The following is a 16,911-nucleotide window of genomic DNA, read 5'->3' as shown; positions in this document are numbered from 1 at the left end:
GAATTCTCTATTAATGTCATGCACTTGGCGGCCGCCACTCTTTATTTTCTACATGTGAGCAAGGACAAGAAGGATGAGGGAAAGCAAAATGAGATTACCTGCTCCCTCTATAGCTTCTTGGTGGATGATTGGCTTAAGACTCTTATGGAAAATCCTATCAAGGAGGAGACAAAGAAGCCAACCATGGAGGATCCTAATAAAATGAAGGAGGAGGACCTAGAGGAGGAGGAGGGAAGCTAGCCCATGAATCTTTTTATTTTTATATTTTATTTAATGTTATGTTTAACTATGAACTATGTGCCCTTGGTGGATTCTTTAGTTATTATGGATATTAATCATGCTATAAGAAAAATTTGTATTATATGTTGCTGGTTCTTTTGTTGGCATCATATTAATGTTAAGGGTAGTAAAGTGGATACTGGTGTTTTGAAGGTTAATACTGGGGGGGAAACATTAAGATGTTTCTAATGTTTTATATGTCTAGAAAAGGGATTGGTTAGATAGTAGGGGGGTAAACGTTAAGATGTTTTTGATGTTTTATATGTCCAAATATTATACTTAGAAAATTTCATTGATATTATTATGAAAATGCATTGATATAAAATTAGTATTTACTAATTGGATATATAAACATAATAAATATCACAAATCTTGATACTTAATTTTTTAAAATTTTGCTAAACATAATAATTGCAAAAAACATCTCTATCTTATTATATAATAATGTTTCCTTCAAAATTGTACAACATTAAATTAACATCAATTGTATTCAAAGATAAAAATAATGCAACACGAACTTTGACTAATATATATGTGTGTGCGTGTGCGTGTGTGTGTGTGTAAACACACACACACACACACACACACACACACACACACACACACATTATTATGAAAATGTATGGATATAAAATTAGTATTCACTAATTGGATGTATAAACATAATAAATATAAAAAATCTTCATACTTAATTTTTTTAAATTTTGTTAAACATTATAATTGCAAAAAAAAATCTCATTCTTATTATAATAACATTTCCTTCAAAATTGTACAACATTAAATTAACATCAATTATATTCAAAGATAAAAATAATCCAACACCAACTTTGACTAATGAATCAATGTTTAATATATGTATATATATCTATTTGTGTTTGTGTGTCTATATATATATATCACACTTGATAAATATTTTATATTTAAAAGTTAATGTTGAAGAGTTCAATTATTAAAATATTTTCAAAAAGATCCAAATTTTTAATAAGTTAACAACTATTGAAATTGCCACATCCAAATTGGTCTATTGGCTAGTCCCTTGTGGCACAAGTGCTAATATTACAAATTATAATCATTGTGCATAGAATAATATATTTATTGCAAATTATAAAAAAAGAAAAAATATCTAGTAATGTAATATTTTCTTCTTCTTTATATGTAAAAAATAATTATTATTTTTAAAAAGAAACAATGCCAATAAAAGTACTTTTATAGAATTACATCATATTAATTCACATATTTTAATTTTTTTCTTAAACTTTGTATAATTTGGTTTTCTTAAACTTTGTATATGTGTGGACTTAAAAAGGGTAATATTTATATTTACCAATCTGCAATGCTACTAAAAGAAAGTAGGTACATGGCTTACCATAAAAAATAACTAAGGAGGGCTGAGAGGTGGGAGACCTCCCATTATTACTTTTTTCTTTTTTCAAATTTTTTATTTTAAATTTATATTAAATTAGAAAAAGATAGAGTTATATTAAGATTTTATGTAATAACAAGTGTCATGAATAAAACATATAAATTTAGAAAAAAAAATGTTGTATAAATATTTAAAACAAAAATAAAATAAAAAGTAGAAATAAAATTACATTGTGGCTAACAACACTGCCACTACTAATTCTCTATGGCGCCTGCCTTCATATGCTTTGTTCACCAAGTTAATGACATTCTCGTACTTTTGCAATTAATTTGTGAGATTCATAGTGCTCTGTGTTCTCTCTTGCAATGTCCAGAGCAGTCAAGCCTTCCTCGTTAACAACATCTTTGTTTATGCCTTTTATACGCAGCAGTGACTCCACCATCTACATAATGCCCAATGAAATTTAGAAAGTGAAAAGGGTAGCAATATTTCATCTCTCATTATCATTATATTAGAGTATTTACAATAAATAAACATAATTTATTATTGAGCATTCAGTACTTCAAAATTATTATTTCAAGTATAAAATTCAATCTAAATCAATCAACTTTTTTCTGTGTTGGAAAACTAACTTTGACATTCCAAAGTTAATGGTTATGAGAAGCTCCCTGAAGAATGATTAAAAATAGGGAGTACATAGAGTTTTTTTGAAGTAAAGGAAAATTACATCATGCAAGTTAAAAAAACTTTTCATGGAAAGTGATATAGTAAGATAGATATTTCTAAAACAAAAATTTTAAGAGGAGTGAAACTACTATTTATATTGATGATTTGATTGTATATAAGTGGCAAATTTAAGATGAAGGATAAGTTCAAAATTGTTATTATGAATGAATTTATATGAAAGATTTGTGTCTTAAAATATTTTCTTGGAATGAAGATTTATTAAAGTAATAGAAAATTTTTGTATTTATCAAAAACACGTGTATAAACGATATGGAAGAAATTTGAAGATGAAGGTCATGAAGGCAGTCAAAATAAATTTTAGGGTATGTAAAAGATACTTTGAATTTGGGTGTTCATTACTACTTTTGTATGAGGTTCAATTTTAATCTTATCAACATCTGACCAAAACTGGTGAGATAGTTTGTGGAACAATAAGTCTACATTTGCAAATTGTTTCTTTTTCAATTTTAGTTTTTATTAGGTAGAATTCAAAGAAAATAAAGTATGATTGCCCCTCATCTACTTGAAACTTCAAATATCAATGTACGTTTGTCCTCTCATCCATAGAAACAGAATAGCATAAAAACAGAGTATGTTGCTGTTACTTCAACAAGTAGGTGAGCTTTTTCACTTCTAAAAGGTTACAGAATAAAAAGAAGCCAAATCAGCCTACTTTAATTCTTTGTGACAACGTGAACATTGTAAAGTTAGCAAAGATTCCAATTTATCATAATAACTAGTACATAAACTTTTTCACTTCTAACAGGTTACAGAATAAAAAGAAGCCAAATCAGCCTACTTTAATTCTCTGTGACAACATGAACGTCGTAAAGTTAGCAAAGATTCCAATTTATCATAATAAGAAAAAACATTCTGATCTAAAGTATCACGTCACGTCATTTGAAATTTAGTGCAGAAGAAAGAAGTGGAATAACAATCAAGAACAGCTAACTTCTATTAAACCATTAAACAACACTAACCGAAAGAGAACAAAAACTAAAATGTATTCACCAAATAATCAAAACAATACCATTATGTTGCTCAAAACTGAAGTGTATCCAAAGCTCACCTGTTTGCAAACTACTAATTTAGGAAAAAAAACTTTGGATAAAAACTTTTAGTAATAGGCATTTCTTCATTTATCTTAAAAAACAATTAGCAAACCCAACGAATACATCTCTGATCAGATTATAGGAAAGAATTGCTGCATTGTTGAAAGAGGGATCTGATGTGAAACATTCACTCTGAGATTTCAGGTTACGTAGTAATAAAAATGGTAAAAGTTAGTAACATTTTATTCGGTAGAACCTAATTCATTTACTTCATTGTCAAGTAAAAAGAAACTTACACGAAAGTTTTTCTTCCTTGCTGCAATATGCAAAGGCGTGTCGCCATTTTCCAAGGCCTCTGTTATTGCACAAGGATAATTGATGGCGATTTCAGGCATTTCAGCTCTCCCATTAAAGCTTACTGCAATATGAGCAGCTTTGTTTCCTCCACTTTCAAGGGGCCCTGACTGATTGTTCATGTATGGAGTCTTCTCAACTCCCTGGTTCACAATGTCTGATAAGCACGCTGCTTTGTTCAAGTAATCAACAATTCGCACTTGGCTAACTTGGGCAGCTAAGTGCAAGACATTCATTCTACAACTATTTCTTATTTCAACAGCGTCTGGACGACACTTTATCAACACCTTTACTGCCTCCAGATGCCCCAATTTGGCTGCCATACAAATCGATGTTTCTTGGTTGTCATTAACCCAATAACACAGTTCCGGTTGAAATTCAATTAATAAACTCATTATATGTACGTAACTTCTCCCTGTAGCTGCATGCAATGCTGTATCGCCATTTGTGTAATTTACCTGGATTAACTCTCTTGCAACATCTGGTAAATCTAATATATCCTTCACCAGATCTGTAAAATAGACAACCAAGATCTTTGTAACTGATATTTTTCTCTATATGAAATAAACACTTGGTTGAGAAACGAAAATGAGCCAAACCCACACATAAAGACCTGCTTCAAATACTCATACAGTAATAAGAAATCAATATACAAAGAAAAACATAAACTCTAGAGACTGACCTTTTTTTCCTTTGATTACTGCAACATATAAACAGGTTCGTCCGTTCACTGTCCTTTGACTTAGACCTTGTGGATATGCTTCAAATAGTGCCTTCACTGTGTCTAAATTGCCACTTTCGTAGGCTTTGAACAGAACCGTTTCATCAAGATTGTTGCAGACATCCACACCATTATCTGGTTGTTGGAGTAGAAACTCCACAACTTTGGAAAAACCACCCTGAGCAGCCAAGTGCAAAGGAGTATTTCCTTGGGCATTGGTAGCCTTCAAAAGCAGAGGATTGAGTTTCAGCAGGTCTTGAACGAATCGTTGATTTCCAACACTTGCAGCCAAATGGAGAAGTGTATTTCTACTTCCGGGTGTAATACTGATCAGAGCTACTCCAAGTTGGGATTCTTTTATTTCTGTTGCAGTGCAATCAGGACATATTGCAGCATTGTACATGCTGAGATCGATCCCTTCGCTGGGCCGTTGAATTGCCATGGATTTTTTCTATTGTTGCTGCCTTCAACAAAAGCTGGCCCATATCATTATATGATCTCAAAGACGTCAATCAGAATACATGGTAAGTGGGGAAAAGTTGCTCTAAGCGGGGTAGTTATTTGAATTCTACAGATAAAGAAGAGGTGAAAGTGGGTTTTGCCTTGAAAAGAGAAGGCAAAAAGGAATGCGTTTATACCATACGTTAACGGAGAAACAAAGATCATACTAAAGAAATTCCCTTTGCTCAATTCCTTCGTCAATGTTAAAGAAGGAATTGCATATTACAGCTGCAAAGCATGCTGATTGAGATGTTATTCTAATTTAAAAGTATTTTGACACTGCCGATGAGAGTATATAGGAAACAAAGTATGATATTTACATTATTATAATGACACGGATGGAACCTTCTTGTGATCTTTCACCTGTTTAGTTACTTCGAACAAACCTTTAAGATTTTATTCATCGAAAGGAACGATGGAATCATGATTTTGTTTCTACCAAAGTATCGTATTCCATTTAAAAGAATGGTAGTGTTGAGTTTGTTTCGTGAGGTGCTGAAAAGTTCAAGGTGTTGAGAACTCTTTTCTTCTTAAAATAGTTCGATTCAAAGGATGTTATTAATTTCTTTAATTGGAAATGCTTTTAATGATTTAAATATTACGTATGATATGGAAGGTTTATAATAAAACAGTCTTTGGTATATAAGGCTTAAATTTAACTAAGAGTTTTTAAAATATTAATTCATTATTTAAATATATATAATAAAAATAAAGAAATTAAGTACGTATATTAATTTTTGGAGGTAGTAGAAGGGGATTTTTTTACTTTTTATTTTTTGATGAATTCATATAAATCTAAGATTGAATATTTTTCACCTATAGATCTCTTGCATTGGAAAAGTAAGTAATTATAGTATTCTATAATGCTTGGTTTACATATTATTGAAAGCTGTATCATGTAGCTCGACAAAGATCAACTTTGTTGGCAAGGAAAAAATGGTAGGATGCTCTAGATGTTCTTATTCAAAAGGATTCTTCAAATAATACAAGATGCACCTCCTAAATCATTAAGGAGATCTTGTAAGTCATATAGTTATTGTACAACAAGCTCAACCTATGTCTGAATTTGTCTATGAGATATTTTTAATATTATGAAAAGGTATTTGTATATATTTTTAAGTCCAAATACCAAGTGCAAAGGGAAGAGTATAATCTTTGAGCTCATAATCTTATTAATGGATCAAGAGAAATCTCACTGGAATATATAAAAAGTGGAGTGTATGTAATTCTTATAGACAATATAAAATCTCTACTTTCAATACTTCTTTTATACACTTCAAAGATGTATGTAAGTTTTCTTAAGATGAAATCATGACTAAAATCTTGAATGAGTGAGATAAAGGGCACAAATGCACCCATCCAAACCCTTTGATTCAAACCCTCTACATTAAATTCAATAAGACCTTATCATATAACCAAACTCTACATCACCAACCCAACAACATCAACATCCTCTAAATCTGGATCTATGTTACCCCAAGTTTCCAAAATGGGGTAATTTGGGATAGGTAAATTAGTTTCCAAGATGGATACATTTTCCCCAAGAAGGAGATGAAAAGGGACTGAATAATGAGAACAACTATATAAAAATTGAAAAATTTGAAAAAATATATAGGGAAATTAATTGATAAAATAGACATAAATGTATTGATTTATTTCTTTATACTTAAAATATTACCAAGTATTATCTAAAATAAAAGAATGATAACATGTATAGATAGACCAAACATATTCCATGATTCTCTTGCCACTATATAGTAAAAAAGTAGGTGCAAAGTTGTATCAAGAACTCTAGAGATAAGGCACAAATTATAATTCAAATTAAGTGGTGAAGGGTGCTCCCCTTAATACCACAAAGACATAACAAAAATCAAGAAATAAAAATGATTGGTGAGAATAAAATATGGGATTTCTATTATTGCCGCAAATGTTGAATTATAGAGTTTTGAAATACAATATGCAAATCCACATGGGCAATTTCTTTGTACAATATTCTTCAACAGAGAACCACAAATTACCATCCAAAACTACCTAAACTTTACTAAGGGCCTTCCTCAAATAGATAGACTTTGATTTCTCAAGAAGGTTCTAGACATCAATAGTAAACCCTAATGCCAAAAAAATCCCAATTAAAAATTATTTCTGATTTATTACATAAGGTTCATCATAACTATATTTTAAGGTACCCCAACTTTTAGAGGTCATAAATTTTAAACCATACCTCCAATTTTCAACTAGAATACTTTTTAAAATTGTCATCTCTTGAACTACAAAGCTTGACAGGCACAAGAACTAGTCAGTTAAGGAAAAACCTTGTTTGAGAGCCTCTAAGGCCTTCAAATCTGAACTCAAAAGCTTTGTACCCAAAAACCTCAACAACTTCTGTAATACATGCAATGCAACTCCACTCGCAGGATGATATGACTAAGATGAACCTCCCCCTATGAAATTAGAATATTTTTAGATTATATGACCCACTTACTAGAAATAGTAAGTTTCCATAAATAGTAACTTTGTACTAAAATATCCCTTATTGAAAATGACAAAACATAAATAATTTTGGGTGATGCAAGATTGCTCTTACACTCAGGATGCTCCTACATTAGACACCTAGGGTAATTTGAGAAGTGACCCTATCATGTCTCAGGTGTTCAGAGAAAAACCAAGGCAGTTAATCTCCTCCCTTGTTATCCATGATGAATACTCAATAGGTTTTCCTTTCCACTTGACTAGATATTCTTCATATTCTTTTGTGCTTGGTACTTCTGCCAACTTGACTATCTAGTATGTCCTCAGTCTCCTTTGTAGTTGAAGTAGCTGCTAGAATACTCCACCATGATTCTAAGACTTCACCTCCTTCATGATACTCTATTAAATCTAAAATATTAAATACTAGTGAAATATTTAGTTCAACAAGATTCTCTACTTCATAGGAATTTCCATAGTCATGCCTTTTCACTATGTTGCATGGTCCAAATTTCATCCATTTCATCTCGTTATATGTACACATTGGAAATATCTCCTTCCTCAAATGGACCATGACTTCATCTCCCACTTGGAACTCCTTATACGTCATTTTCTCATCCACTTGAGTTTTGTACTGAGTATTCATCCTTTTAATGTGCTTCCTCACCTCCTAATAAATGTTCTTCAAATGTTCAGTGAAATCCTTTCCTTGGACACTACTTGTCTCTCCTTTATCCAAATATCTCAATTCATAACTATTTCTAGGACTACTCCCATATACAATCTAGAGTGACGATTTACCAAAACTCCTATTGGCATAATTATTATATACAAATTATGCATGTGGTAAATTGAAATCTGCACCCTTTGGCTTATCTCCAACCAAACATCTCACCAAGTTTCCTAAACTCCTATTCATAACTTATGTCTGCCCATCAATTTGTTAATAATGTGATGAACTAAACTTCAAATTCCTATTCAATTTCTTCCACAGTGTATACCAAAAATACCCAAAAAACTTAGTATGTCAATTTGAAACTATACTCTTTGGTAGACCATGTAGGCTCACCACTTATCTAAAAACCAACTTTGCCACATGAACAACATCACTAGTCTTCTTATAAGGAATGAAATGTGTCATCTTCGAAAATATTTGAACCACAACAAATATTGAACCATGACCTTGTTGAGTTGGTAAACCAAGAATGAAATCCATACTTACATCTTTCCACAAATTCTCTAGTGTAGCTAATGGACGATACAACCCTATATTTTGCTTCATTGTTTTTTCCATGTGAAATACTCTTAAACTTTGTACAAAATTTTTAACATCTTGTTGCAATTGTGGCCAATAATAGTTCCCAACAACCAATACAATTATTTTATCTCTTCCAAAATGTCTAGCCAATCCTCCACTATGCTTCTCTTTAATGAGATTCTCTCTCATAGAACTTATTCAAATTTGTAATTGACTTCCTTTAAATAACATACCATCTTGGATTATGAAATCCAACCTTTTTGTCCTATCAAGTGTAATAGTAACCGTACAACCTTTCCAAGCTTCACCAAAATCAGGATCATCTAGAGACAAATTCTTGAGTTCCTTGAACCAAACCACCCTAATCTATATTTATGTTAGGAAAAGTTGTCTTCTACTAAGAGAATCTGCAACTTTGTTAGACTTTCCACTCTTGTGTTTCACAATAAATGTATAACTCTGCAAAAACTCAACCCATTTCAAATGTCTTTGGTTCAATTTTCCTTTTCCCCTCAAATAGTACAAAGCTTGATGATCAGTATACGAACCAAACTCCTTAGGAAGAAGATAATATCTCCACTTCTTCAATGTCTAAACTATAGCATAAAATTTCTAATCATAAGCAAAATAATTTCTTTTGGCATCATTCAATTTCTCACTATAATAAGAAACACTTCTACCTTCTTGGTTCAAAATAACTTCTATTACAATATCACTAGCATCATAGTCTACTTGAAACACCTTGTTAAAATATGGAAGTGCTAAAATAGATTGTTCTGTAACTTTCCATTTCAACAAATTGAAACTCTTATCTACTACTACTATTCACTTAAACTCTTTCCTATCCCCTCTCATTGTTTAAGTCAAGGGTCCACAAACATTTCTAAAACCTCTTATAAAATATATGTTAAAACTAGTCAGTCCATGAAAAGATCTTAACTTGGGCACACTACTTGGAGTACACCATTCGAGGATAGCCTTCACTTTCTTAGGCTCCATTTTCAAACCTTGTAATGAATCTAGAAACCCCAAGTACACCAACCCCTTCACAAAACTATAATTCTTCAAATTTATCATCAACTTTTCTTCCCTTAACTTATCAAACACCTTACGAATGTGCATCAAATGCTCCTCCAATGCCTTACTAAAGATTAAAATATCATCTAGGTGGGTAAATGTACAAAGTTGTGTAACTTTTCAAGTTGACTTATCAAAATGACTAAATTTTAGTATTTCTATCTAAAAATATTTTTTGTTCAAACATATGATCTAGATAAATTCATTCTAGATAAGTTATATATGGTTTGACACTTTCCCAATTGGAAATATCTATTAAATGCATGTTTTATACTAGTTTGTATCTAGTTACTAAAGAAATAAAATTATTTCATAAAAGTGGTGTTTAAATAATGCTTTCTATTTTTTATGATATTTTTAATTAACATATAAATACCATTTTATAGAGCTTAGAGTCAAGAATATTCTCATATAGATTTTATAGTGTTTTAATTAGATATAGTTTATTGTAATTAAAATATTCTATAAGTGCATATTTTAACAATAAAAAAGATGTCAATTTTGAGAAAGAAAAAATAATTAAATCCTATAATAAAAAAACTTAAAATTTATATGATGTTCTAGAGGAGAGAGTCCACTTAGAATGTATAATTTTCTCCTAGGTAGAATAGATTTATTTTTAAAAATATGGTGGGAGATGAAAACTATTAGCTTTAGGTGAGTTGAGATTAGAATCATTATAAAAGAGAAAGTACGTTTCTAAAGCTGATTTTTATTTTTGATTGTTCTAGCTATATATGTTATGTATAACATAGTTTGAGATTAAAGGGAAATAAGTTTATTTTCATATATTATTGTGGTGGGAACTAGACCCCTAATTTTCAAAATTTTAAATAGTAGCTAAAAATTTATCTATAAAATTAGGAGAATATATATCAATTCTTATTCCAAATAAATATTTAAAATTATAATCCTAAACTTTGTCCATTTCTACACATTTCATTAGTTTACTTCACTTTTAAATTCAAAATAATAACACCAATTTTATGTCACTAAAGGTGAATAGTTATACTTTTGTTAGCCTTTTCCTTTATAAAAGGGTGACACATGTTTGTGCTTTGACCCAGGTAAACAATGACAAACTTATTGAGAAACACCTTTAGTACCTCACTCATGAGCCTAATGAAAGTGATCAATGCATCAGCTAGCCAAAAAGGCATGGCTAACCACTTATACAATTCTTCCCTTATCTTGAAGGTAGTCTTCCACTCATCTCCTTCTGTGATGCAAATTAGATGATACCCACTCTTTAGATCTATCTATGTAAAATACATAGTTGGACACTTAAACAATTTATAATATCATCCATCCTTAGTAGTGAAAATCTATACTTGATTGTGATCTTGTTGATAGCCTAATAATCTATACACATCCTCGATTATCCATTCTTCTTTGGTGATAATATTGATTGTACAAAACGTAGAATCAAACTCTCTTGAATCAAACCCTTCTTTAATAACTCATACACTTGTTGATTCAACTCTTCACTTCTTATTGGTGTTAGTCAATACACTTCCTTGTTTAGAAAATTGGATCCTAGAATCAAGTCTATCTGGTGACTAATCTTACACACTAGTGGTAATCCATCAGGGACATTATCTGAGACAATATTTGGAAACTCCTACAACAAATTTGCAACTTTTGCAAGCACCTCCTCTAGTTATTCTTTAACATATTTTGGAATTATAGAAAAATACATATCATGCCTTATACCCTCTAGGAACTTCTTTTCATCAACAAAAAATACTCTAACAACCCTACATACGTTTTCATTTGTATCCTTTAATGACTTAACTTATGTTTCATTCCATCCTTTGTCAAAGTGTAGCTATTTGCACACCCATCATGTATAGTATGTCTTTCAAACTACCATGACCTATGAAAAACATATGACATATGTCCAAAGGTATGATATCACACAACACCTCATCCTGGTAGCTTCCAATTGTGAACTTCACTAAGCATTTCTCATTGAACATGACCTTGTGGTCATCATACACCTAGGAAATATGGTATGGATGCAGGTGTTTATGCCTCTTTAGTTATAACTTTATGAGCATATTTTTTGACATCAGATTGTCAATATTGCCACCATCAATGATTAGCTCAGAACACTTATCTTCACATTTGCACCTTGTGTGAAATAGGCTTATCCTTTCATCAAGTTCTTTCTCACAACTCAGTAGGAATCTTTTGCTAAATAAGACATATTCACTTTCAACATCTTCTAAATGTGATGATTTGGCATCTTTATCAACATGTGTAACTCCAACCTTGCCTTCTATTCTTCAATCAGACCTTCCTTTGGGTTGGCAACATTCAAATCCTCTATGCTTTTCTTCTCCATAGTAGAAATATTCCACGAAAACCTCCTCTTTCATAGCCTTGTCCTCTTCCTCTTCCTCTCTGATCTCTATTGTTCTGATCATGGAAATGATTGGAATTATTTCCCCTTTGGTTCTGACTACTACTATTGGCCTCATCCTTGTTCTTCTGATCATCATTTTGGCCTCCATAAGACTGTCTGTCAGATCTTCCACCCTGAAATCTTCCACTATTCTTGTTATCAAAGTCACAAAGTCAAAGGCATAAACATGTATGGTGGGGTACTTCTTGAGAAATTATCTTATCCCTTATCAAGAGGAAATCTAATTGTGATTAGTAGGGATCCTAGAGACAATCCTTCCCTTCGTTGTAACTACTATTCTAATCCTATATATCTAAATAAACATGTTCAAGGGGTGAAGGTAATAGCTGGTATCTATGAAACAAATTCTATACAAAAATATGAATACAAGGATAAGTCTAATGATACAAGAAGGCTACATTTCATTCGATCATCCTTACCTAATATTAAGGGTGAGGGGGCTATAGCTAAGATTTGCATGGAAAACATCAACACCATGTGACATTTTCATGGAGGGTGTGATATTGGCTTTGTGACTGACAACACTCACAAAGTCAAAGGAATCAATGCTCTAAGGGTTGTTGATGGTTCCACTTTTAGGGATGCACCTACTACTAATCCACAAGCGACTACCTTGATGCTTGGAAGGTAGATATATAATTGAACATTGTACTTTTATTTTTCATTCTTACTTTGAATTTTTAATTTGCCTCATTAATTATTACTCTTTATATTTTTAATGGAGATTATGATTTTTCAAGTACATAGGAGTGAAAAAAATTGCAAGAACATGGGGTTTCTACATATTAAAGGAGAATTATTACATGATTGAAGAAGAATTTCTACCCTCTATACCTTCCTCAAAGTCTTTTTTCTCAGTTTTTCAATAATATATATGAAAATTATTTTTATAAATGTCCAAGATATTAATTAAAGAATAAGCATTGACACAAAATTTTGTACAAAGGCTATGATTGTATGAAACAACATTACACAAAAGAATATTAATCTAATAGAAAAATATCAATGTTATGTTGGAGGATTATCTAACTTCAAATACACTTTTTATTTGTTTTTAAGTTGAATGTAAAAACTATTTATCAATGGTATATTTTAATTAGATATAATGTCAAAATTAAAATTTATAATATATTTTAAACATTTAGTATAACATAAATACATTTTAGTTATATTATAAAATACATTTTTACTATTTTTCCAACTCTAATATCTAAGTTACTTTAGAAAAACAAATACATTTTATAATTAAATATCTAATGTGTCTAACTCTATTTGAACTAGGCCTAGATTGAGTATGGAGAGACTAGAATTAAATGAGTGTTGAGTTATTGAAATAATTAAAATATTGAGAGGGAATAGGAAAAATTATTTAGTTTATGACATGTCAATTTTGATTTTTTGAGTTGTTTGAACTATTCTAACAAAAAATAGAAATTGAAGTTTGAAATAATGAGATGGAACTATTGTACAGAACAATATCTAAATTTTTGTATGTTCTTAATAAATTAGGCTTTGTGTTTAAATAATTTGTTCCTACAAACATTAGTTATAGATTTTAAAGATACTGTTTAAATCTCACCTATGTTTGTACCTAATTAAAAAAAAGCCTTATAAATAGCTTTAAGAGTCTATTATAGACATTAATTAAATTCTTATACTTTTCTAGATCAATAATATATGAAAATATTTATTTATAAAAAATTGAAAATACGCAAATTAAAAAGTGCAAATGACTATATCATAATTATGGCTTAGAATTTAAGATCATTAGATTTATAGACTTATAAGAAAAAGTGAAAATACACAAATGACCATAATTGTGGCTTAGAATTTAAGATCATTAGATTTATGGTTGGACATCAATTGAAAAATAACTATTATAATGATCTTACATAATCTTAAAAGTGATATAAAATAAAAGAGACACTCAAATTTTTTATATACATGTGAATTCCATAGAAGTGGCATAAAATAGTTTCTATAAGTTTATTATTTTATTTCCTCATGTGTGCAAATTTATACTAGAAATTGTAAGAAATCGCAATTGAAAGGGGATTACACCTTCTAAGGTGCATTATTTTATTCTCCATATTCCCCCCTTGTGTATGCAAACCTATAAAACAAAGTATGAGAAAGTAGAAATGAATGAGATTCATCTAAATGACATGCATTCATATTTTTGTTTCATTTGAAAAACAAACTCAAAAATTAAGTTTTACATAAATTGAGAATATAATTCACATTGATTTGTAAATGATAAACATGATAACATGCAAAATTGGAAATGATAAACATAGAAAATATTGATTAAAAATATTATTATATTAAGGTGGTAGGATGATGCACATATGGTAATCTTCTTAATTTAATTAAAATATTCTTTCTATATTCAAAATTTTTGCACAAAGGTAGATTTTGAAAGATGATTTTGATTGAATAAAAACTAAAATTTGGAGGGACCCAAAATCATATTTACAACATGTTTCTATAACAATAAAGAGTCATAAAGATAATAGAACTAATATAGCTAAAGGACTAAAAATCTAGTTGTAGAACAATAGACTAAAAAGTTGGTTTAGTTTCTTAGTGTCTCCATTTTCTTAATCTCTAGTTGAGCCATATCGAGGGTTATCCTCTTCAAGTTCTAAATTTATTATGAATAGTTTGTCTTCCTTTTCAAATTATCTCTAGTCCTTCCAATCTTGCAACAACAACAAATGTTTCTCCATAGTCTATTCCTTCTTATTGAGCATACCCTTTGCAAACTAATCTTTCTTTATTTCATGTGACTTCACCATTTTTCGTCTAACTTGTTTCTATACACCCATTTGGTTTCTATAACATTCTTTTTCTCTGGTCTAGGTACAAGTGACCAAATTTTGTTCTTCTCAATTCACTCAATCTCTTTTCTCATGACTTTACTCTAATCATCATTCTCCAATGCATCCTTAATAGATTTAAGTTCATGCATGCTCAATAGACATGCATCACTTCTCAACTTCTTTCTTGTCATAGGTCTAGCCTCTTTATCTCTAATAATTTGTGTAGTAGGGTGATTCCTCTTAGCATACTTTGATAATCTTGGTTCTACTCTACTTTCTTCAATAGGCTTTTCAACTTCATAATCATTGTGTGATTCTCTATCAAGTAATTTAGTATCTCTTTCGTGTGTACTAATCTCATTATTAGAATGTACCCTAGATTCATTTTGCAACTTTGCTCCTGACTGTAGCTTGGTTCTTGAATGCAGCTCAAAATTCATTGTATGTGACTCGACAGTCATGAAAAATTATTCTTGTTGATTTGCAACTTGATTCACAACATCATTATCAATCATGTCATTATAGAAATACACAAAAGATTTGTAATCTTCAGATTCTTTTGCAAGTTTAGCTTCATGTATTTCTGTATATTCATCAAATTTCACATTTGAACTTTCCCCAACTTTGTCAATGTTAGTATTTAAACAATTGTAGACTTTTCTCCTTGTGGAATAGCGTAGGAATATACCTTGTTCACTTTTAGCATCAAATTTCCCATTCCTATTGTCCTTAAGAATGTAGCACTTGCTTCCAAATACCTTTAAATATTTTACATTGGGTGATTATCCATACCATAATTTAAAGGGTGTTGAATGAGTACCTTTCTTGGCTTGTACATAGTTCAGGGTATAGACAGTTGTACTTACAACTTCTCTCCAGTATTTCAAAGCAACATTCTTCTCAATGATAAGTGTTCTAGCATATTCCATCAAAAATATGTTTCTCCTTTTAACAATCCCATTTTGTGGAGGGGTTCAAGGTGTAAAAAACTATCTTTTGATTCCTCTATCATTAAAAACATCTCAAACTCATTTGATGTAAATTCTCCACCTCTGTCAGATCTCAAATATTTTAATATTTTGCTAGTTTCCTTTTCCACTCTAGCCAAGTAACACTTAAATATTTGAAATGCATCAAATTTTTGCTTTCAAAACATAACTATCATCATCCTAGAATAATCATCAACAAATAGGATAATGTACCTATCACCTTTATAGATTTTCACATTGATTGGTCCACATAAATCAGTATGAACTAATTCAAGAATCTCTTTTGAAGAGTGAGTCTTGCTTTAGAAATTTGATTTAATCATCTTGCCTAATTAACATTTTTTAAATATTACATTATCTAGTTTCTTCAATTTTTGCCAACCTTTGACTCTCTTCATCTTACTAATACTGACCAAATTGTCAAAATTAATATGACATATGTAGTCTTTTGTTCCATAGCCACATATCATCAAATTTTACAACTAGAGAAGTAGCATCATTCATGTCAAGGTAGAAAATATTACCTCTAGTTTGATCACCATTGCAAACTAGGTCTACATTGACATTATAAATCTTGGGTTTTTTATTTCCAAATTCATCCTTATAGGCAACACTATTCAGTTGTGATACACTTAGAAAATTATAATTAAATCATTCTACATAGTAAGCACTATCACAAATAATCTTATTTGTCAACTTAATTAATCATTTTCTTTTGATAAGACATAGTGCATCATTCCCAAATCTAACATTGTTTCAATCATAATGCACAAGGGAATTGAACTTACTTTAATCTCTAGTCATGTGATTGGAATAACCACTATCAATACATAAGATACAAGTGCAACTGCCTCATCTTGATCAGATCCATCCTT

At 30.5% G+C, this 16,911-nt stretch overlaps 1 protein-coding gene across 1 annotated transcript; it reads right to left on the bottom strand.

Annotated features, from left to right (window-relative positions):
* Positions 1-1,804: 1,804 nt before the first annotated feature.
* On the bottom strand, positions 1,805-5,041 carry LOC149546381 (uncharacterized). Its single transcript, XM_089794571.1, has 3 exons — positions 4,457-5,041; positions 3,717-4,285; positions 1,805-2,084 (listed from the first exon to the last, which is right to left on the bottom strand). The coding sequence occupies exons 1-3, from the start codon at positions 4,935-4,937 to the stop codon at positions 1,941-1,943; spliced, it is 1,194 nt and encodes a 397-aa protein (XP_089650697.1). The 5' UTR covers positions 4,938-5,041; the 3' UTR covers positions 1,805-1,940.
* Between the last annotated feature and the right edge of the window lie 11,870 nt (positions 5,042-16,911).

Source organism: Cupressus sempervirens, chromosome 7, assembly GCF_028749045.1.
Source record: "Cupressus sempervirens isolate cs-2001-9-10 chromosome 7, ASM2874904v1, whole genome shotgun sequence".
Classification (NCBI taxonomy): Eukaryota; Viridiplantae; Streptophyta; class Pinopsida; order Cupressales; family Cupressaceae; genus Cupressus; species Cupressus sempervirens.
Note: the sequence above shows the minus strand (reverse complement) of the source record. Positions and strands in the feature narration are given on the sequence as shown.